Source organism: Lissotriton vulgaris, chromosome 2_1 (assembly GCF_964263255.1).
Source record: "Lissotriton vulgaris chromosome 2_1, aLisVul1.2, whole genome shotgun sequence".
Taxonomy (NCBI): Eukaryota; Metazoa; Chordata; class Amphibia; order Caudata; family Salamandridae; genus Lissotriton; species Lissotriton vulgaris.
The window spans coordinates 395,693,089-395,718,028 of NC_141687.1; the positions used below are offsets into that span (position 1 = coordinate 395,693,089).

The 24,940-nt window shown below is 44.3% G+C and overlaps 1 protein-coding gene across 1 annotated transcript in view; it reads right to left on the minus strand.

Annotated features, from left to right (window-relative positions):
• The window catches only part of ALS2 (alsin Rho guanine nucleotide exchange factor ALS2), a 1,343,724-nt gene that overhangs the window by 844,999 nt on the left and 473,785 nt on the right, over window positions 1–24,940 (minus strand). Inside the window, exons 13-15 of the mRNA XM_086955258.1 lie at window positions 24,063–24,225; window positions 22,810–22,941; window positions 22,187–22,315 (exon numbers count right to left, since the gene is read on the minus strand). Of these exons, the coding sequence (XP_086811384.1) occupies window positions 22,187–22,315; window positions 22,810–22,941; window positions 24,063–24,225 (424 nt within the window). The remainder of the gene's footprint in view (window positions 1–22,186; window positions 22,316–22,809; window positions 22,942–24,062; window positions 24,226–24,940) is intronic.

A 24,940-nucleotide genomic window follows, 5' to 3' on the forward strand; every position in this document is an offset into this window, starting at 1 on the left:
ATCTACCTGACCCCAACACCAAAAATATCCCAACACCTTCCCCTAACTCCTAAACGCGAACCTAGCCCTAAAAACAAATCCCATCCCCCCATGCCCTCAGCCCTAATACCCCCCTGAGCCCTAAACTCCCCCTGCCCTGAGCCCTAAATCCTTGACCCCATATTTTAAAAACATCCCAGCCCCTGCCCTCAATCCTAAACTACCGCCGACCCACCCACCAGCCCAGAAAACTAGCCACAACCCACCCCATACCAAAAAACTACCCGACCCATCCAGTCCCCCACACTATAAACAAAGGCCAAAAATATACCCCTCATCCACCCCCCAGCCCAGGAAACTACCATTCTGTCCTAAATCCGAAAACCTTGACTCCATATTTAAAAAACATCCCAGCCTCCCGCCCTGAGCCCTTAACTACCCCCGACTTGCCCCCCCAGCCCTCCATCCCAAAAAAAGAGTCCATAAAACTACCCCCGCTACCCTCGAGCCCACAAAACTACACCCGGCCCACCCCAAGCCCTCAAAACTACCCCGACCCAACCCCCAGCCCAAAAACTACACACAACCTCCTCAGCCCCCCATCCTAAAAAAAAAGCCCAGAAAACTACCCCTGACCCACCCCAGCCCAGACAACGACCCCAACCCACCGCCCAGCACACAAAACTACCCAGGACCCACCCCCCGCCCACAAACGCCTACGGTGTTTAGCCACACGTAGTACAGCCTTTGTGGTTTAGGCTATATCCCACTCTCTATTTATTGCACTAAGTATGAACTTGTATTGAGAGGCATATGCATATGTCTATTTAATACCAAGACATGTAGTGCTAACAAGGCTGGTCTTTATTTTTTTCAAACTGTAGCCCATCTATGTAGAGTCCCCAGTGTTAACAAACAGCAGCAGTGCCTTCACATTCGTGAGCGACGCTAACCAAGGGATCTATCACTTCTAATGATGAAGGAAAATGCTACTTACCAGTATGCATCTGTTCTTGGCATGTAGAGCTGCAGAGTTAGACACTGTGCATAGATGGCCACCTAGTGTTGGGCCCGGATGTTTGCAGTTTGTTTTGTTGTAGAAAAGTCTTTGGAAGTCACGGGATAGGTGACTCCTCCTTTGGATGATACTGCACATGGGCATCGGCTCCATCCCCAGATTGTTTTTCGCCATTAGGAAAGTGATGGAGCTGTACAAGAAGTAGTGATGTCCATGTGATTTGTATCTAATTAAGATAATACTGGAACAGATACAGGTAGCCGGGGAGGCGGGTGGGCATGTGTAACTCTGCAGCTCTACATGCCAAGAACAGATGCATACTGGTAAGTAGCATTTTCCGTTCGAGGCATATGAGCTTTAGATTACACACTGTGCATAGATTGTATAGTAGTACCCACACCTAGCGGCGACCACCAGTATCTGGTGCAGTTGTTTAAAACTGAATTTTTAGTACAGCCTGGCCAACAGTGGCTTGTTGTTTAGTTTGCACATCTACACAATAATGTTTTGGGAATGTGTGCGGTGTAGACCATGTAGTTGCTTTGCAAACATCATCTAGGGGAATGTTCCCTAAGAATGCCATTGAAGCCCCTATTTTCCTTGTAGAATGGGCTTGTGGAGGGATTGTTAACGTACTTTTGGCTTTCTGGTAACATATTTGTATGCATTTAAAAATCCACCTAGCTATCCCTGATTTTGATATGGGGTTGCCTTTATGTGGTGGGAAGAAGACACAAAAAATTGTTTAGTTTTACGAAAAATTTGTGTCCTTTCGATGTAGTACAGTAATGCTCTTTTGACATCTAAGGTGTGTAGAGCTCTTTCTGCGACTGTTTGTGGCTGCGGGAAAAATACGGGCAGCTCAACAGATAGATTTAGATGGAATGGTGAAATGACCTTTGGAAGGAATTTAGGATTAGTGCGTAGAACCACTTTGTTAAGATGCATTTGCAAAAAGGGTTCTTGAATGGTAAATGCTTGTAGTTCACTGACTCTTTTAAGAGAAGTAATAGCTACTAGGAAAGCTACTTTCCAAGGTAGGAATTGCAGTTTACATCTATGTAACGGTTTAAAGGGGAGTCCCATTAACCGTGTAAGAACAATGTTTAAGTTCCACACTGGTGAAGATGGCGTTCTGGGAGGGATTATTCTTTTGACTCCTTTCATAAAAGCTTTTATAGCCGGTACTGTAAAAAGAGATAAATGTTGTCTATTTTGTAAATATGCTGCAGTGGCAGCAAGGTGTAGTCTGATAGACGAGTAAGCTAGATTACACTTTTGAAGGTGTAATAGGTGTCCTATGATGTGTTGAATAGACACATCTAAAGGATTTATGTGGTCGTTTTGACAGTATATTACGAATCATTTACACTTAGCAGCATAACATGCTCTAGTAGTGGGACGTCTGGCTTCTTTAATAACGTTCATGAATTCTGGAGGAAGGTTAAGGTAACCAAACTCTATGATTTCAGGAGCCAGATCGCTAGGTTGAGCTGATCTGGATCCGGGTGTCTGATCTCTCCATGGTTCTGTGTTAAGAGGCATGGAGATAGGCTTAGTTTTTGGTGTGGTACCACAGATAGTTGCAGCAGCGTGGTGTACCACGGTTGTCTGGCACAAGTTGGAGCAACTAGAATGAGTGTTAGGGAATGTTGCTGTAGCTTGCATACCACTAACGGAAGTAGTGGGAGAGGAGGAAAAGCGTAGGCAAATTTTCCGGACCAGTTCATCCATATCGCATTGCCTTTGGACAGCGGGTGTGGATATCTGGTGGCGAAGTTGGGGCATTTTGCGTTTTCGTGGATGGCGGAGAGGTCTATCTGAGGTTGACCCACATTTGAAAGAACGGTTGAAGAACTTGTGGATGTAGTTCCCACTGGTAGATCTGCTGTGTCTGTCGACTTAGCAGATCTGCCATGGTGTTTTTACTCCTGGAACGTGTTGGGCTAAGAGGAAGATCTTTAGTGGTATAGCCCATCTCCATATCTGCTGTGCTAACAGAGAGCTGCAGAGAGTGTGTTCCTCCTTGTTTGTTTATGTAGTACATGGCTGTCATATTGTCTGTGCGGACTAAGACAGCTTTGCCTGATACTTGTTTTTAGAATGCTTTTAGGGCTAGAAAAACAGCTAGTAACTCCAAGCGGTTGATGTGGAGTAACTTTTGTTGCGGTGTCCACCTGCCTTGCATGGTGTGATGCAGTGGATGAGCTCTTCAGCCGGAGAGTGGTGCCTCCGCGGTCAAGATTATCTGAGGAACTGGCTCTAGGAACGGTCGGCCATTTGAAAGGTTTTTGGTTCTCCACCATTGCAGAGAGCGATGAGTCTGACTGTCTACCAACACTAGATCTGTTAATTGACTACAAGCCTGGTTCCATTGGCGTGCTAGGCACTCTTGAAGTGGACGCATTTGCAGGCTTGCGTGAGGTACTATAAATATGCACAATGCCATCATTCCTAAGAGGAGTTAACAAGAGAGAGTGCCAGTACTGCGCACACTGGTTAGCAAGTTCCAGAAATTGAGGTAACCTTCACTCAATTCAAAAGACTACTTTTTTGGTCATCCATATGTTTGAATCAATCTTTTATTTTTTCTTTTAGCATATATTTGTGAGTTTTTTTCATATACAAATAGAAGTATTCAAAAGAGGTTTTTGAAATCTATACATCATGTGATTGACATTCAATTGGGGATAAATCAGGGGAAGAATTTAACCGCGCTCCCTGGAGGGAAGGGAACGGGGGCTGCGTGACAAAAGTTATCAAACAATGGGACAAATCACAAAAACGGTGTTTGACACACACACTAGTGAAAATTCATTGACGATAGACAAACACAGTTACCACTGGTAGAGAAGGTGGGGGAGAGTGACTCTGGGAAAGAGAGAACAATAAAATAATTGATATGGGGCCTGCACAGAGTTGATTGTGTGGCAGATGACCTATTTAATACGTGGACAAATAATGGTTTATCATTTACATTAGAATAGACCATCGAAATATAATTCACTTCTTTATCCAAATTGGTAGTCGATTGGTCTATGTGTTAGAAATAAACATAAACAATACGGTCAAAAAATCCACAAAATACAACAAGATCATGGAACAAGGTCACAAAAGTAAACACGATTTTGGATGGTATCAAAATCAACAGGGTCGACGCGTTTCGAATCCCTTTGGCACTCAAAGGATTCTCTTCAGGACCACACAGAACAAATCTGTAAAACACAAATTCAAGGAATGGCAGCCTGCCGTAGTAGTCTTAGAGGGTATCCACGTTCAAGAAGTCTTTCCTTAAGGGCATGTGCATGGTTCATGTAGTCGTCCTTAAAGGAACAATTCCTTCGGATGCGGAGGAATTGACCTACCGGTATGTTTTGTTTTAGGCTTCTTGGATGGTTGCTCGTGAAGTCCAATGCTTTATTTCGGTCTGATTGCTTCTTAAAAAGAGTTGTTACCAACTTGCCATTAGAACAGTATATTTCGACGTCCAAGAAAGGTAGACAAGTTTTTGATGTTTGGAGACTGAACTTGATGTCTTTTGTTCTGTTATTGAGCCATTCGTGGAACAATCCAAGCTGTTCTGAGGTACCCGACCATGTAAAAAAGATGTCGTCAATAAATCTAACCCAACCACCCAACCATTGGTGGAATGGGTTGTTGTTATAGATATATTTTTCCTCATATTGGCTCATGAATAGGATCGCCAGTTCCGGGGCAAAGGGACAGCCCATGGCTACTCCTTTTATTTGAAAGTAGAAATCATCTTTGAATCTGAAGTAGTTTTTAGTCAATGCCATTTTTGCTAGTTCCAGGATGAATTCTGTTGGTATCTTTGTTGGACGTGGTCGCTTATTGAGATAGAATTCCAAAACTTCCAATGCTTGGTCTTGGGGGATTTGAGTGTATAACGACACTATGTCCATACTCGCTAGAAGGTCTTGATTTTCATTAAATGGAAAATGGTGTAATTTGTTTAGAAAATCAGTAGTGTCCTGTAGGAAAGATTTGACTTCGAAAGTGAATGGTTTTAAGAAAAAGTCAATACATTTCGACACAGGTTCAAATAGTGAATCGCACCCAGAAATGATGGGTCTTCCTGGTGGTGTTCGCTCATCCTCATGTACTTTGGGGAGTACATAAAATTAAGGTATTCGCGGATGTTTGTTTGCCAAATAGTTGTATTCATTTTTGCCAAGGAATCCTTGCTCTGAGCCCCTAGTCAAGATTTTTGATAATTCGTTTTTCAGTTCAATGGTTGGGTCTACATTGATTTTGCGATAACACTCCGTATCAGATAGTTGTCTTGTGGCTTCGGTTATATATTCATTTGTGCCCCAGATGACAATGGCACCGCCTTTATCGGCTTGTTTCACTATACTGTTTTCATCGTTTTGAATAGATTTTAGTGCTTCTTTTTGACCTTGAGACAGATTAGATTTGACAAGAATGCTTCTCTTCTTCTCCTGGGCCACCATGGCGGAGAGGACTGTTTTTTCAAAATAAATGACTTCCTTAGGGACTTTGTGTGTGGGTGAACAAAAACTTGATTTCCTTCTTAGTCCTGTAGTTTCAGTTTGTTGTGAACTGTCTTCGTCCGAGAAAAAGGTGACTAGTCTAATTTTTCTACAAAACTCGATAAATTCAAGTTTTAACCGAACAAAATCCGTTGGTTTCGTCGGGACAAAACTGAATCCCTTTTGCAATACACTTAATTCCATGGGGGTGATGAGTTTATTAGAAAGATTGTAAATTGAAGCTTTTTCTAATTTTTGTAGTTCTGTCTCCTCGTTGCCATCTCCCACGGTTGTTGAAACCTCGTTTTTCCTCTGGTTTTTTGTTGGCCCTGTGCTAAAAAAGGTTGCTGTTGTTGTTGTGGGTGGTTCTGTTGGAAATTCTGTTGGTACTGTTGTTGAAAATTGTTTTGGTAACCGCCTCTATGTGTAAATTGAGGGCGCGAAGTGCCTTGATCTGAATCACTTCCTCCTGATGATGACGTAACTGAGAAAGTCAAGTATTTCATCCGAGATCTACCCTGATTGTCCGGGAGAAATCGTCGCGCGTCAGGGCGGGAATAAAAATCTTGTTGGAGGTACGGATAGGCTTTTTCAAAGGTGAAATTGCGTTTATCCCTTTCAAAATTACTATCCTTTTGTTGGACTGTGAAATCTTTAAATTCCAAAATCTCCTTTTCAACTTTTTCAAGCAAGTTCTTGCAGTCTTGGATCAAAGGGTTTGATTTAATTTCTGTCTCTAAAGTCTCAATCTGTTCCAATTGTAGTTTGGATAAACGTAGCGCTGTTTTAATAGTCAAGACCATTAAGTCTCGGCTACATTTAGTTTCAATGTAACTGAAACCTTTTTTGTAGATGTTGTCCTCCGTGAATATTACCGGTATGTTCTTAACTATTAATCCTGATGGTATAGTACCTGACCTGAGATGTTGGAGTAGGTAGTGGCCATGTAAATCGGTGCAAATTAGTTTTTTCTTTAAGCGAACAAGTTTGTCTGATTCATTATTGCTCTGAGCACTGCTACTGAGAGTGGCTGATCCAAATAAAGGAGGGTCGCTCAAAAGTTTTTTAATATGATCTTCGCTGTATGCGAATGTTTGTTCCTCGGACATAATCAATGGTAAAATGAAGCTTTTCTTCAGGGGAATGGACACGCAACATGAATCATTCACACACTGCAAGACTTTCGTACACCATACCAAAATCAAAAATAAGTATGACATTTTTTTTTTCAATGGGTAAACCACACTGGATATAATCAAAAATTATAATGACTAATAATAAACAGAATGTATTTTCGTGATTACGACGCTCTTTTTGCGTCCAAGGGTCCTCACGGACCCGCGCCCGCTAAAGTAGCTAAGAAACAACAAGGGTTTTGGCAGAAACCGCAGTAAGGCTGCGCCAGTATAGGAGTTAACAGGAGAGAGTGCCAGTACTGCGCACACTGGTTAGCAAGTTATAGAAATTGAGGGAACCTTCACTGAATTCAAAAGACTACTTTTTCAGTCATCCATATGTTTTAATCAATCTTATTTTTTCTTTTAGCATATATTTGTGAGTTTTTGTCATATACAAATAGAAGTATTCAAAAGAAGTTTTTGAAATCTATACATCATGTGATTGACATTCAATTGGGGAACCCCAAAAAACCTAACCCAGAGCCCAAGTCTTAAACACCTTTAATTATCTTCCTTCTATACAGAATCATAAAAAGAAAACTCCCTACTACAGAACACAGGTAGGACCTGTTTGTGTGCTGACCTGAATGTAAGTTGAGGGTTGCTTGTTTTTATAGTTTGACTGACTGCCATTCCTTGAATTTGTGTTTTACAGATTTGTTCTGTGTGGTCCTGAAGAAAATCCTTTGAGTGCCAAAGGGATTCGAAACGCGTTGACCCTGTTGATTTTGATACCATCCAAAATCGTGTTTACTTTTGTGACCTTGTTCCATGATCTTGTTATATTTTGCGGATTTTTTGACCGTATTGTTTATGTTTATTTCTAACACATAGACCAATCGACTACCAATTAAGATAAAGAAGTGAATTATATTTCGATGATCTATTCTAATGTAAATAATAAACCATTATTTGTCCACGTATTAAATAGGTCATCTGCCACACAATCAACTCTGTGCAGGCCCCTCATCAATTATTTTATTGTTCTCTCTTTCCCAGAGTCACTCTCCCCCACCTTCTCTACCAGTGGTAACTGTCTTTGTCTATCGTCAATGAATGTTTACTAGTGTGTGTCAAACACCGTTTGTGTGATTTGTCCCATTGTTTGATAACTTTTGTCACGCAGCCCCCGTTCCCTTCCCTCCAGGGAGCGCGGTTAAATTCTTCCCCTGATTTATCCCCAATTGAATGTCAATCACATGATGTATAGATTTCAAAAACTTCTTTTGAATACTTCTATTTGTATATGAAAAAAACTCACAAATATATGCTAAAAGAAAAAATAAAAGATTGATTCAAACATATGGATGACTGAAAAAGTAGTCTTTTGAATTGAGTGAAGGTTACCTCAATTTCTATAACTTGCTAACCAGTGTGCGCAGTACTGGCACTCTCTCTTGTTAACTCTTATACTGGCGCAGCCTTACTGCGGTTTCTGCCAAAACCCTTGTTGTTTCTTATCATTCCTAAGAGGTGCATGAACACTCGAGCTGGAAGCGAGTGTTGCAGCTTGAATCTTGTTAGGAGAGTTTGTACACTTGTTATCCTGGTTGGAGAGGGATAGGCTAGTGTTAGTTGGGTGTTTATTGTAGCGCCGAGAAATTGTTGTATGTGTGAAGGTTGCAGATGTGACTTGGTGTGATTTACTGTGAATCCCAAGTCGTGAAGCAGTTGAATAGTAGCGTGAGTGTGTTGTACACACTGGCTGTATGAGCTGGCTTTTATGAGCCAGTGGTCTAGGTATCGGAAGACGTGAATATGTTGTCTTCTTAAGTGTGCTGCTACTACTGCTAGGCATTTGGTAAACACTGTGACTCCGAATGGGAGCACTTTGAACAGGTAGTGCTGCCCGTCTAGGACAAATCTGAGATATTTTCTGTGCGCCGTGTGGATTGGAATGTGGAAGTAGGCGTCCTTGAGATCTAGAGAGAGAAGGAAGTCGTTTTGTAACAGGAGTGGAAGGACTCGTTGGAGTGTGACCATATGAAAATGATCCGACTGTATGTAAATGTTTAGAGGTCTGAGGTCTAGGATAGGTCTTTGAGATCCGTCCTTCTTTGGGATTAGAAAATATATGGAGTATACTCCTTTTTTTTGCTGATGCTTTGGGACTATTTCTATTGCATTTTTCTGCAGGAGGGATATTACTTCCTGTCTGAGCAGTGTTAAATGTTCTTGTGACATTGGACGCTGCTTGGGTGGTATGTTTGGGGGGGGGGTCGATGTTAGTTCTAGACAGTAACCTGATTGAATTATTTGAAGCACCCAGCTGTCTGATGTGTTGTTTTCTCAGGCTGGCAGGTGTAGTTGTAGTCTTCCCCCAACAGGAGTGGAATGGGACGGGGGAAGAGAAGGGGAGTCATTGGGCAGGGGTAGAGGCAGATCGGGAGTTGTTGTTTTTACCTCTGCCTTTATTATTGTTACCCCTGTAACCTCCCCTTTGGTAGCCCTTACTATAGGTGGATTGTGTGGGGGCTTTGTATGAGGTAGAAGGTGTGTCCGAAGAGTATCCTCTGGTGGCACCTCGATAAGATGAGCGGCGAAATGAACGCCTGCGAGCCTGCGACTGCAGGGCTCCAATAGATTGGGCTGTATCTGTATCCTTTTTCATTTTTTCAAGTGATACATCTACATTGGATCTGAATAAATGTTGTTCATCAAAGGGTTGATTAAGTATAGCACTTTGGACTTCAAATTTGAACCCTAATATGCGTAGCCAGGCATGTCTACGCAATAAGACACTGGTGTTAACTGTCCTGGAGGCGGTGTCTGCTGCATCAAGTGCGCACCGAATAGAGGTGTTTGTAATATTTTTCAGTTCTTGGATGAGCTCATTTGCTCTATCTTTGTACTTATCAGGGAGGTGTCGTATTAGTGATTCTAATTCGTCATAATGTGCCCTGTCATATCTGGCCAATAATGCTTGTGTATTGGCAATACGTCACATGCAGAGTCCTTATCTCTGAACTTCCAGACGTCAGGTTAGATCCGGAGCATTTTTGTAAGCAGTACCTCTGTGCACCGGTTGATGACGTCGGTCGACTCCATGTGACGTTGTCGGCATCATGTTCGTCGTGACATCCGCCTCGTCAATATAAACGCCACTCCGGCGTGCCGACGTCAGTACTTTTCATGACTTTCCATGCCAGAAGCGCAGAGTCATGAAGTGACTGACCATGGTGTGTTGATGAATATAAACTTTATTCGGTTATTATCAGAGAAAACAACCATAAAAGCACACATAAAATTTCAGTGATTAAAAACTTCAGTCAAAGGTTATAGTATAAAAAGACGAACATCACCTGAGTATAAATTAAAAATGAATTTCTCAAATATAAATTGATTTCCGCAATCTAAAAACAGCTTAAAAAAATTCAGAAATAGATGCAACTGTTAATATAGTGTCTAATTTCTGCATTGCTAGAAAAGCTGGGCGGCATCGATTCACTTCCATCTCCTTCAGTATGGGAACAATCAGTCTCTTCCGTGGCCATGTATAAAATTTGCAAAATAATAAAATATGAATATTTGATTGTTCTGATAAGTCATCACAAGGACATTTAATCAATTCTCGTGACCAAATATTCATATCAGGGAAGCTTAAAACTCTAAAAAGAATATTTAACCTAAAACGTATTAATAAGAACCTCTCACGCTCACTCATGAATAAGGTTAAATATAGTTGTAATTTGCCCTAGGTCATTATTAATTGATATGCTAATACTGTCTTTTTCTTCATTTCATTACTGGCTCTTATCTCTTCCAGGTACTTCATACACTGATTTTTCAACTCCTTCCTGGGGATACGACACATTGAGAGGGAATCATCGTAGTAGTTAGGACAGCCCAATTTCAAAAGAAATTCTTTAACATAAGAGAGCCATCTTATCCTGCTCACATGATCTAATTTTATTGCATCCATTAAAATACTACGGTTCAAAGCACACTCCTCGGTTGTCCCAACCCTATGCCACAAAAGTATTGGTTGGGCCTTGATGGTATCCTCAATATATGGTTGGCCGAGTTCCGTGTGGCAAATGTAAGTTGAGACATTCTCAGGTACAGCTAAGATGTATCTCAAAAACATGTTTCCTACTAACTGGATGCATTTCACATTGGCATATCCCCATATGCCGGCGCCATAGACAGCGATTCGTATGCACCTAGCACTATAAATTTTTTAAAGCTCCCTAATTGGCTTTTTCCCCATTTAAAAAAAAATATTTTAGCCCATTATTGATTTGCAAAACATGAATCTTCTTGCTTTTATAGCACTTGACCACAGACTGGATTCATGGAACAGTATACCTAAATATGGGAAAGTGGGGGTGAAGTCCAGGGGACTTGCATTGATATACAAGATTTTTTTCGCTTATTAACACCAGGGCCGCAATCCATAGAAAACGTTTTTGAGCAGTTAATTTTCAAGTCTAAGTTTGTCATAAAGGTATTAAAAGATGTTATCAATCTTTGTAGGCTTTTTAGAAAAAATAGAAGTCGCACCGGGTTATGTGCATAAATTTTAACCACACAAGTTAGACGCTGAACAAAAATTCAGGTACTAATGAATGTTTTCATGATCTATTTTTTGTTTAATTTTAATCATTGTATCAAAAAAGTTTTGTTCACATTTTTATATCTTTTTTTTTAATTACATGTTTTTCGTCTTTGCAAAGTGCATCATATTGCATGTAACCATATACAAATATTTATAAATTACAATTCAGATAAATCACATCAAATTGATCAGTCATTCTGTATTCTAAGAAATGACTGATCAATTTGATGTGATTTATCTGAATTGTAATTTTATAAATATTTGTATATGGTTACATACAATATGATGCACTTTGCAAAGACGAAAAACATGTAATTTTTTTAGAAAAAGATATACAAATGTGAACAAAACTTTTTTGATACAATGATTAAAATTAAACAAAAAATAGATCATGAAAACATTCATTAGTACCTGAATTTTTGTTCAGCGTCTAACTTGTGTGGCTAAAATGTATGCACATAACCCGGTGCGACTTCTATTTTTTCTAAAAAGTATAGTTTCCTTACCAGGGATTATCCTGTGAATTAGGGGCCCCAATCTTTCACACATATCAATCTTTGTAGGGCAAGGGGCGTCCAAGCCATAATGACCGCATCATCAGCATACAGGAGGGCAGGGACTGATCTTTTTGCTACCATAGGCATATCCCTGCACTCCTGAAGTAATGTTTTTTCTAGATCATTTATATAGACAAAAAATAAAAAGGGAGCAAGAACGCACCCCTGGCGTACCCCACGCCCTATGCCAAATGATCTTGTGCACTCCCCGTTTCAACCATAACGCACTGATGCGGTGGCACCGGAGTAAAGCTCCCTTGGAAAATAAATTAGTTTATCTTCTACCCCCAAATTTTCTAATATCAACCACAATTTGCTATGTGAAGCGCAGTCAAACGCTGACGTTAAGTCAACGAATGTAAAAAAGATGCGTTCCCTCCTAGCCCTAGTATATTTTTGTTGGAGGATGAATAAGTTTAGGCCCTGATCTACCGTTCCTACCCCTTTCTGGAACCCATACTGAAGGTCACTAATAATATTATTTTCTTCCGCCCAGCTTTGTAATCTACTTAAGATAACTCTACCAAGGATTTTTATGGATGAGTCCAGGAGTGAAATCGGTCGATAACAAGTACAACTTTGACTATCTCCCTTTTTAAAAATGGGTACAATAACAGATGTAAACCATGAAGGGTTTAAACCCTTCTCGGAGGTAGCATTAAATAGTTGCGCTAAAATAGGCCCCCAGAGATCCATGTTATTTTTAAACAGATCAGCTGGTACTCCGTCTGGGCCCACAGCTTTGCCTCCCCGGGTTGCTTTGAGGCTTAAAATCACTTCTTCTACTGTAACATCCAATTTCATACCTTTTGCCTCTCTACCACGGTCGATGAAAGTTGTATTTGCTGCGCCCCGTGCGGAGTGCTATACAGTTGGGCGTAATGATTTACCCATTCGTCTTCTGGGATTGCTTTTCAATATGTGCCTTGGTGTTGTCGCTAAGGAATGGGGCATTCACAGCTTTTCAAAAAGCGGATGAGTCCCTGCTCTGTGAAGCCTCGCATAATGACTCCCAGGCATCCCTTTTAATATCCGCTTTCCTGTTTTTTCAGCGACTCTTTATGGAGTTTCCGCAGCTCCCTAACAAGTAGGGGGTCACGGGGGACAGCATGTATGACATTCTTAAGTTTGGAGTGGGCCTTTGTACATTCTGAGTCAAACCAACACACAGTTTTTTCTTTACGATTTTTTATTTCCACCCATAAACTATGTGTGTTGCAATAATATGAAAATGTTTAATAATACTCTGGCTATCTGAATTTTCATCCAGACAAGTCAAAAACTAATTGAGCATTTCGAAACATGGTATGTTAAAAAAGACAGCTGAAGGGGAACAGCCCTGACGCTAAAAGCAATTCCGCAGTGCTGGGAGGATGGGTGGGTCGGTAAGGAATCTGAGGCTAGATAATGTCTTTACCAGATGAGGCGTTCACGAAGGTAAGTAACTTGTCCATCTGATAAAGACATTTAGCTGCTGATTCTTTACCTTTGAATAGATACTCAAACAATACCTTCCCTGGAGGTGGAACAGCGGAAAAGCTTAATACCGGAAAGTCCTGCAGAACATAGCGGCTAAATAGGCCCTCCTTGTGAACCTGAGAATCCAGGCAATAGAAAAGGCCACGTGGCCGCTAGGCAGAAATCAGCAATTGAAACACCAGGCTGGAAGGCTGTGGTGCCTGCCTTCACCCTGGTGGAATGGGCCCTTAGGCCTTCAGGAGGCTGCTTCTTTCCCAAGGCATAACATTTTTTAATACCGGGGATAACCAAACAGATGGTCCTCTTTTCAAAAGCACACTCCTTCTTTTCTCCCACGTACCCTATAAAGTGTTGGTCATCCACCCGGAACTCTTTGGTGAATCAAGGTAGAACGATAAAGCTGAGTTTGGGTCCAAACAGTGGAGACACTACTCTGCTTTAGAAGGGTGCAGAGGTGCATAGAAAATGGGCAGAGTAACTGACTGCCCCATATGGGAAGGTGTTACAACATTGGCCAGAAAGGATGCCCTAGTTCAGAGTACCACTTTGTCCGGATTGACGGTCAGGTAAGGAGGATGTCATGACAGTGCCTGCAGTTTGCTCACCCTCCTATCAGAGGTGATTGCCACCAAAAAGGTTGTTTTGATAGTGAGCAACCGTAGACGGCAGTTGTGTAGCGGCTCAAACGGTGCGCACATCATGAAAGTAAGGACCAAATTAAGATTCCACTGTGGTATAAGAAAAGGAGAAGGGGTAAACAAGTGGGTTTACCCCTTCAAAAATCTCTGCTCCAGAGGGGATTTAAAAAAGTGAAGGCTGATCTGTCAGCCGAAGAAAAGCTGAGAGGGCTAAAAGGTAGCCCTTCAGAGTGCCCAGAGCAGAGCCCTTTTGGGCCAAGGAAAGGATAAATAGGAGAACATCTGACTGAAAGGCAGATAAGAAGTCAATATCTGCACAATATTTGCAAAATGTGTTCCATCAGCAGGTTATACTGATTTCGTGGAGGGACGACAGGCTGCTGGAATAACGCAGACTTCAGGAGGAAGGTCAAAAGTTGTCACCACTCAATCTCCACACAAGGAGGCGGAGAGGGGACAGGTTCGTTTGGCGGACCCTCCCCTGCTGCTGCAACAGAAGATCCTCCTGAAAGGGCAGCCTGATCAGTGGATCAATGCTCATAGCCAGAAGCTCTAGATAACAAACTCTCCTTTACCATTCTGGAGCCATAAGAACTACTTGTGCCAGGTCGCTCTGGATCTTCTTGAGCATTCAGGGCAGGAGTGGTATGGGCGGAAAGGCGTACAGGAGGCTTGAGCTCCACTCACGAAGAAAAGCGGTACAGAACGAGAGACCCCTTTGAAACCCCAAAGCGCAAAACTGCTGACATTGCAAGATTATCTTTAGAAGCCACAGCTGAAAGAGAACTTGTACCACCTCCAGATGGAGACACCAGTAGTGATCCTCAGCACTGGTCGACTAAGTTTGTCCACTCGGGTGTTCAGAGAACCAGCCAGGAGTTGAACCACCAATGAAATGCCCTGTTGTTCCAGCCAAGTCCAGAGACGCAGGGCCTCTTGACAGAGAATCCTCTACCCCACACCACCCTGTTTGTTGCAGTACCACATGACGGTAGAGTTGCCTGTGAACACCTGAACCAGCCTTCCCTTGATGGATGTAAAAAAGGCTTTCAGTGCCAATCGGAACCCCCGGAGCTCCAATAGTGTATATGGAGCCTGACTTCCGTCAGATACCCGAGGCCTCTGATCCCCACATCCCCCAGATGCCCTCCCCATCCCAGGTGAGACATATCCATCTCTACTGTGAGATCATTGTGGGGAAGGGAGAGGCATCTGCCTCTGGCCCAATCGCAGTTTGTCAGCCACCACTGCAGGTCTTTCACAGTGCCCTCCGATATCTGAACCAGGTTGGTGAGATTTCTCCAAGGCAGTGCTCATTGGAACTTCAGGTCCCACTGCAGAGCGCGCATATGCTATCTGGCATGGACCACCAGCAGGATGCAGGAGGCCATGAGGCCCAACAGACTCAGAGTCCTACTCACCAAAATCTAGGATAGAGGCTGATACATAGGTATTACAGCCTGAATATCCTGGATTCGCAAATCAGAAGGATTGGCACAAAACTGCACCGTGTCCAGAACCGCTATGATGAAAGTGAGCATCTGAGAGAGAATCAGGTGTGACTTTGGCACGTTGAAAGAGAACCCCAGCAAATGCAGGAGGTTTGTTGTAGTCTGGAGGTGGGAGACGACTGCTTGGGATGAGTCCACCTTTAATAACCAGTCGTAGAGAGAGGGGAGGACTTGAACCCCTAATCTCCGCAGATTGGCTGCGACTACTGCCGACACCTTGGTGAATACCCGAGGGGCACTCCGCGTAATAAGGGCAAGATAATCCACCGTCAGCGGATTGTAAACAGAGAGATGGATGGAGGTTTAGTCATGAAGGGGAGGGAGTAGCCCTTTCGGACTATTTGCAACACCCACCTGTCCGAGGTGATGTTCCGCCAGTGGTGGAGATGATAGCGTATTCTGACACCAACTGGGCGTGAATGAACCTGGGGGATCGTGACTTGGAGGGTTTTGCGGTGGAGGAGGGGAATGTGACTTGGCTGGACTTCTGGCCTCCCGATCCTCTGCTGGGCCGGGTAAACCACAGCCACGCAGAGGTTGCTGTACTTGCGGGCCCTCTGTCTGGAATATGGTTGGCGCGGTTGGTAGCCCATTCGGTAGCCATGAAATGAGCGAATAGCAGACACAGGCAGAGGTGTTGTGGCCCCTAGTCCTTAAAATGCTCAAGTCCTGCATCTGCTTTGTCTCTGAAGAAACGGGAGCCTTCAAAGGGCATTTAAATGAGATTAGTCTGAACATCCCTGATAAAACCAGACGTCCCCAGCCAGGCGTGGTGATGTACGACCACCATCGTGGAACTCGCTCTGCCCAGCGAGTTTGTCATGGACAAGTCACATCGAATGACGAACTTCGCTGCAACTTTAACCAACTGAAATAGCTTGCGAGAGCTAAATCCGGTCCTCCTCCGAGACTCTGGCAGCACTTGCGCACTAATGTCCCATATCGAATGGGAAGAACGGCCAAAAATGCATGCAGTGTTCACAGACTGCAATGCTAGAATGGTGGAAGAAAACTTTTTTTCCCCGAAGCTTTCCAGTCTCTTGGAGAAAGGGAACAAGCCACAGGAAGTGGTAGCCTGAACCACCAAGCTTTGTCGGGTGGGGTGGGCAGTGAGAAAAGGTGAGTCACCCAGTACAGGGCGATGGCAGCGGGCAATCGTTCTGTTCAAAGGAGCCCTGTGCTGGGTTCGGACCAGGTGCTCAGAAGAACATCCATCAAGGCCTCACTGAGAGGGTGCAAGGGTCCTGAAGAGTAGATCAAATCCTCCTCATCCATTCCTAACCCTTCGGGATAGGGCAGGTTGAAAGGCATGGAGCAATATGGCTCTGTCGGCACCGGTCTTGACGTTGGTGGACTAACGACCTGCTCCATGTCTTCTGGAATGAGGATTGGGGAGGCGCCACCGGTGGGCGCCAACGATGCCAAAGACTTCGGCCGCAGACAGGCGCTCAGTGTAGGAGAGTAGGGTCTGCAATCCCATGATCACCCCAGATTTTTTTGCTTTTTGCTTCACTGGTTTACGACTTCTCTGGCTGTGGGCCTGCTAATCAGACCCACAGCCTTGCTGTTCTCTCACTAAATTGACACGTGTACCTTAGGTGCATTTACCAATTGGTACTGGGCCACCTTGTCAGACCCTGTAACTCAGGGCATAGGTGTACCCAGGGCCTACCAGGGGCTGCAGCATGTATTATGCCACCCCTGGCTGGCCATCTAAATCTGACACAACTGGCTGCACGACAGCTGGGGCAAGGTGGTGTAATCACCCTTTGCTTTAAATATAGTATACCTATATCTAACCCTAAAATGGACACATATATTCCTATCAGTCACTCCTATGGCAGGCCTTAACAATCCTGAAGGCAGAGTGCTTGGAATCATATGAGATGGTGCTCTGGCATGAGCTGAGCCCGTTTGCAGCTTGCGGAACCAAGTCCTTATAGCTGTTCCATGATAACGCATACCATATACTCTTAAGTTCATTATAATCCTCGCGGTTATATGCCAACTCTGGTATCGCTTTATCAAAACATGTCGAGTAAGGTGTCATACGATTTGGAATACTAACCCCTCGCCAATTCTGGCGACGGGGTTAGCATTCCACCCTTCTAGAGGGACACGACATGTATGTAACTGTGAACCCCGGTTAAAGTTAACTCGAGCCTCAGCATCACAAAATGGATGCTGCCACCACAGACACAAGTCTGACCTCCTGCTGCTGGGAGTCCTTCCAGCGAGGAGAGCTTGGACAAAGGGTTTCCTGTCAGGGGCGGTGCTAGCACCATCCCAGACAGGGTTGTGTGTATCCTGGGTAGGCAGGGCTGAATAGGAAGGTGACTGCAAGTGGCACCCCGGTGCTCATTATGCATCTGCCGGCTAGAACCAGTTCCAGGGGCACACCAGCCCCTGAGCTGGGGAAAGTCCGGCCTGGGAGAAGGGTGTAACCACCCCCCTTCCTGGTCCCACCCATGGGCAGGACCTAGTCACGTACCAACCCCTTTCTTTAGTATAAAGGTGGGAGCGGGGACCCTTCCAAATTAGATCATCTTTGAATCCTGAAACTACTTTCTACGAAAGGAACTCAAGACTTCTTCTCAAGATTTCTCCCTTGTGACTAAGGAGTAGTCACCCTGCATCTGCGGGCACCAACTAAGAACACTGCGGTTTGCTGCACGTCCTTCCTCCGGAATTAGACCAACCAGCACGACGAGACCCGGCTTCCCTGGCACCTCTGACCTCTACCTACATCATCAGCCCAGCTGAGATCCGTGGGTATGACGAGACCTCGAGGGACCGGCCATCTTCAGAACTGCACAACGCTTATCCAGCACGACCGCCGAGGGATCCTCGAGTGAGTGCTTTGGGGTTCGAGAAGCCCTAACCCTGAGCAGCTCCAGCACCGAAGTCCAGCCCCCCAGCATCCACCAGATCTGCGTGGGGCCCTTCTGCTCTTTGCTGCTCACCACGTTGTCCGGCTACTTGCCTGCTGGCTTGTAGCCCTCTTGACGACGAACGACGACACCTCCATTGCTGGTCTGGTTGCTCCAGACCGGCCCTTGCTCCCCTCCAACAGAGGAGCACCCCGGACCCTCCTGGTCCACTCAAGACGCCATTTTTAGTCCACCGCGTGGGATTGCATTTGCCAAGAGTTGTTGCCCCAATCCTGGGTCCAGCGACGTCGACAGCAGATACCTTCGTGGGACAGCTCGCACCTCCATCCTGGTTGCCGACAAACGCCTCCTGGTCCGAGAGACTGGAGAGCCCAGCGTCGCCCACTCACCTGGTCGAGGTGACTTCGTCCGGTGCCATCCTGGTGCCCATCTAATCACTGGCTAGTGATTCAGAACTTGGTCCTCTCTGCTTACAGGTATCCTCCATCATCGATCCAGGCTTGGATCACATCGAACTTCATCACTGGTCGCCTGCCAGCAACTTCTTTCAGGCTCTATAGACTGCAACGAGGATTCCCGACGTCTTTTCAGACCTATGCAGCCGCAGCCCCTGGGCTAGGTAACCTGAGCATTTCGGTGCTCCAGCATAGCTTAACTATCTAAGTGTCCAGATCCTTTTTCGTTTCAGCTCTACCTAGTCGGATTCGTCCGAAAACACTAACTTTACGAAATCTAGCATCCATAGACTTTGTCCCGCATCCCGACCTCCTAAGAGCTCCTGCTCGTAATCTGAAGGTTCAGTAGTCCAGTCCTAGCGATCCTAAAGCTTCTGAGACTAGTTACTTACCTGCTAGTATTTCGCATTCCACTTTTGTAGTATATGGTTTCCCGTGCCCCTCGGGCATTTGTGTAAATTGTGCGACTTTCAGAAATTCTTTAAGAGCTTTGTATTGTGCTTAGCGCCCTGTCCTCATAAAGAGTCCAGGGCTGTTGTGTTCTAAATAAATATCCTTTTATTTTCATAACAACTTGTGTGGTGTCCTTTCACTTGGTGTTCAAGGGGTATATGTGATGGTATAACAGCTGGCTTAACACGCCCTCTAGAGTTTAGCCTAAAGACTGCTCTTGCCCATGCTACTAGGATAGCTGGTCTATCAGGTTTACTTACAACTAATCATCAATAAGGGTTGTTTGGACTGATACATAATGATCACTAGAATAGTGAGCACTGCATATCAGGCCAACTTATCACACTCAGGACGCAGTGAATGAACCTAGGCAGACCGTTTGCACTCTGCCTGAGAGAAATGACTTGATCCACACGAAGGCAGGGCCCTGGATGCCAGCCTGCCCGACACGGTGGGGAAGGATGTTATGATCCACCGTGTCGAACGCGGCTGACAAATCCAGGAGCACTAGTGCCTGCGGGCCCCCTTATCGGCGTTACCTCTTAGTGCATCTAGCACTGCCAGAATGACGGTCTCGGTGGAATGTGCCGACTTGAAGCCAGCTTGGTTGAGTTCTAGGAAACTGGAGCTTTCAATAAATTTTGAGAGACACGTGGTTACGTGAGCCTCACAAAGCTTAGCTAGATAGGGCAGAAGAGAGATGGGGCGATAGTTGGAGAGGATGGCGGGGTCCGCACCAGATTTCTTCAACAGGGGGACCAATATTGCCTCCTTAAGGGGGCTAGGGACCGTGCCTGTGCTGAGGGAAGCGTTCAGGAGGGGGAGGATACTGTGTGGTAGGGAAAGAAAAACGTCCCTGAGGACAGAAAGAGGGCAACAATCATTGGGGGACCCTGATTTAATACGAGTTGTGAGTTCGACAAGGATGCTAGGGCTGATGGCATGGAAGTGAGTGAAAGAGAAGGGATTGGATAAGACAGTATCCGGTAGACTGACTGGAGTGGAGAAAGGGATGGTATTCTTAATATCCATAATTTTCTCGATAAAGAAGGTGTTCAACGCGTTACATGTCTCTTGTGTGGGGGCTTGGGCTGGGAGAATTCTGTTGTCTGAAGAGAGGTCGTTCATAATTTTAAAAATTTCCTTAGATTTGTTGTGGGCGGAGAGGATACTTTCTGAGATACGTGTGGTCTTGGCCAGGAAAATCGCGCTTTTATATTCTTTGTGGGCTGCAACAAAAGGCAGTCTGTCGGAGTTGGAGTAATCGCGTCTCCAGTTCTGTTCAAGTTGGCGTAGCTTAAGTTTCAGTGCCTTGAGGTCGCTCGAGAACCATATGTACGCGTTGCCATGCCTGGCCCGCACATATTTGTAAGGGGAGAGAACCTGTTACTGGCTGTCTGAAGCCAATTAGCAATATCCCTCTCCATCAGATCGACATTGGAGTTGGAATCAGCGGTGGGCCAAGTGGCGGCCAGGGAATGTAAGAAACCTTGGGAGTCACAGGTGCTCCGTTTGCGGGAAAGCCCGCCTGCCTGTGTGAGGGGCTTTACCCTGCCTCTGATTGTGATAGTAACATCAATCTGGTGGTGATCCGACCAGATGCAGGGGGAGATGATTGGACTAGACAGTGTTAGATTGTGTGTCCAGATGTGATCGAGGATGTGACCTTTGGAGTGGGTGGGAGTAGTGATTTGCTGGGCCAGATTGAGGCTGGTTAATAGTTCAAATAATTCAGTGGCGTGGGGTCCCACACGGTCGTCCTCAATTGAATTGAAGTCCCCAAAGAGTGCAACTCAGGTGTGGCAGGTCATCAGGCTAGCCATTTGTTCGCCCAGAGATAGGAAACAAGGGCATAGGGTGGGGGGTGGGGGGGTGGGGGGGGGGGGGGGGGGTGGCGGTAGATGAGTATGAGCGCAAGAGCGCCCACATCAGTTTCAAGATTGATAACTAGGTTTTCCACCTCTGGTAGGGCTAGGGAGGCAGTGGCAATGAATTTGAGCCTCTTTTGTATAATAGCTGCAACCCCACCCCCAGTTTGGCTGGATGGACGGGTTACATTGAGTGTACAGTAATCTGGGAGGAGAGCGGCCAGGATGTACAGGTAGGAGTCTGCGGTAAGCCACGTTTCGGTGAGTAGTAGTATGTCAGGTTTTTCAGTGGTCAGCAAGATGAATATGTTAGCTGGTGTTTCACCATGGAACGCGTGTTAAGGTACAGGACCCGGAGAGACGTGTCATGGCTAGGCGCATGGGGTGGAGTGTTAACAGAGGAAGAGGACTTCAGTCCTCCCGAGTGGTGCTCTGACTTTCCTCTCTACCGAGACTGAGACCGAGACAGAGATTGACAAGACGACCTCTGAGGAGCCGGGCCACGAGTAGCTTTAGGGACCGCCTCCTCAAAGCTTTCGGCACCATGGACCGGTAATCAGAGCACGACTTTTTGACGTGGTCGCGCTCCAGGCACCAAAGACATAACAAGTTCAAGGGGATCCGTGACCTACATGGCCTAAACCCCAGGGTCTTCTTGCTAGACATTCCTAGCACACTAAAAGAGTCAATAAACGGCCGAAAACAGCCTGTCAAAAAATGAAAGGGGGAAGCTTTCCACGACGGATCTGCACTGGCTGGCGCGGAAAGAAAAGAACTGACTTCAGATGCCAGAGTTGCAGTTACATTGATGACGTGGACGTCGCAGTGACTTCGAATACAATCCCGGCAACGTCGTGCGGAGTCGACTGACGCCATCTACTGGCGTGCATGGGTACTGTTAAGAAAAATCTTCCAGATCCAGCCTGACGCTTCGAAGTTCAAAGGTAAGGAATCTACGGCTAGATGTCTCTATCAGATTATTTAAACTTTACATATGGGAATATTTTCTCTATTGAAGAATGACTCACAGTGTCTTTAAAATAGGTAAGATAAAGAGTTCCACCTCTTCAAAGTGGTAAAAACTCACCTGTGCATGGACCAGTGCATCATTAAAAAGGATGAACCAGTTCACTGCAAATCGACCAGCATTCTGCAAGGACAGTCCCCGATTACTGCTCTCACAGATAAGACGACGATGTGGCTTCCTTAAAGAATCCTGCAAAGCATAGAATAAAATACCTGAACAAGGATGCAGTTGATATTTTAATACCATTTTTAGATTTTTAGATCTTCGTCAACTGCACAGTAACAATTCATTCACAAATACAGTTAAAACGGACTTAAGGTTACTTTGCATGATCAGGAATTAATGTAGACTCTTTTCATAGTTCTGATAATTCTCCCAGACACAAGCACATCTAAATTAGTCAAAAAAAGAGAAGCCAGGGACATCGATGAAAGACATTACCTTATATGCTTCTACAAACCATGAATTCCACTAAAGGCTTACATGCAGGCATCGCCTCAAAGGTAAAGTGGCTGGTGATGGTCTTGGCACGGATTAGGATGCCAATATGACCAACTTGACACACACACAGCATTGGTATAAATTAAAGAAATTAAAAATGTGGTTTGAGACAAGGACTAAGGTTGAAATGCAGTTAGAAGCTTAAATGTACTATGTTATAAAATGTGATCCTGTGGTCATACCGTCATTTTTCCGGGGAATGTTTTCCAAAAGCTGAGAGTGTACTCTGCCTCCTTTCTTCTCCTTCCCAAAAGGACTGCTAAAGACTCATAGGAAGAACTTGAATCTTGTAGTTTTTGGTAATCTGGGGAGGACTATGTGAGAGGGATCAATACAAAAGTGAAAAGCGACAAATAGATTATTCACGTATTCACTAGTCTGGACAAATACATGCCACAGAAATATAGCACTAAACCGGTTGACAAATTCATACTACAGAATTGTCACTTAAAGGCAAATAAAAAAATGCTAATATGCATTTATAAATCACAAAAATGCCAGGAGTATCTAACTGAATGACTAAATCAAAAATATCATTGATTTATGACACAGGATCATGGCATATCGATGTTCTTCCCACATAAGTAGAGATTCATGATGCTAATATACCCACAGGCACTTGACTCTGTCTGTGCAGGGAACCCAAGACTATAAGTCTTGGCCTGCTGTTGTAAGAAACATTGTATATAGTTTGCTGGATTTCTAAATAAGAGAACAAAGAGTGTAGCAAACGTATACATGGTAAATGCACACTCTAGAGTATTTTCTTTTCAAAATACTTTATTCGGTTTACATGATAGAAAACCATAAAAAGATATATTTTATCTTAAAAAAGTACAAGGCAAAAGTATACATATCTGGACACACTATACAAATATACCAATCTATATAAAAATATAAAAAGGTATGAATACAACAACGTCGAAATTTAAAAAGAAATTACTTCATAAAATACAACAGCCAACTTTTAGGGATCCAGACAGTTTCTGTACCTTAGAGAAGATTTCAGAAAACCAACCACAAATGGGCTACATTCTGGCTTTAATAATAGCAAAAAAAGACTCTAGAGTCACACTGGTAACTTCAATCACGTTCAATGCAGGTCCAGGAGAGATTGCCAAGTAACAGATTTTGAGGATAACCACTGTGTAGATATCTGCAAGTATGGCATAGATCAGGCCCACTGGTAATTAAGGACTACACCCTGGCTCAAGAAACTGAGTTTTAACCAGACCATTGTAACTACATCAGACTACCTATCACCATTTACTAATGTTTATCTTCTAGACAGATGCATTCCAAGCCAACTCTTGAATTAAGTTTAACATAATCATGGTTGACATTTTACAGCATGTTTCCAGGGCCCAGTGACTGGAATACATCAGTCCTTTAATACCCAAATTTTAAAGAGGATCCACACACACAAACAACTTACCACTTCAAAGCATGTCCCAAGTTTCAACAAAAGTCGTGCATATTCCTGAAGTCTTTGGATAGGCGAGTAAAAGAGAACATTGAGAACCTCAATCAGAAGACTGCTTTCCTCCTGTACTAGGGAAAGATCCTGCAAGAGCTCCAGATTTCTTGAAAAAAATTCTCTTAAAGAAAAGAAGGCCAAACATGGTGTCAGGTGTTGAACGCTGGCTGCTGGGTAATATGTCACTTCACACAATCCTCCATAAACACTCACATTTGAAAGTGCTGCCGTTGTCGTCAAGATCTGGAGATGGTCACTACACCACATGTTGTGGTGGGGTAGGTTAACAAAGTAGACACCCCTCTGGCATAATGGTAGTCTGCCTCAGCTGATGGGATTATCTGGGTTTTCTAGCTGAGAGGCTATAGGTATCTCTACAATAGGAGATGTTCTTCACGGGCGGACCTTAAGGTCCTTCTAGAAACTGTAGCAAGAGTATGAAATGTCCCGGTCACAATTTTATAAATAACTTCAATATCGTCATGCCTCCTCTCCCTACCTCACACATCAGGAAGCTCTGCCTAAATTTAATCCCATAGAGGCTAAAGTGTTTATGGGGGGACCTGGGTGCGCACAAGATCACCTAGATCTATTGTACAATAGTGACAAATTGCCTCACTTCTCTTAGTACAACACACAAGGCCTAACAGGAAGATTTGGACCACCTGGATGCAGACGACTGGACGGAGGCCTTGGACTCCCCACGTGGCCCTGCTATTGCGGCACGATTACGATACATGCAATTTAAATACCTGCATTGCGCGTATACACCAGTTATAGGCTTTGGCATGCCAGGCTTATTGAGTCTCCTCTCTGCTTGCGCTGCATAGCTATGG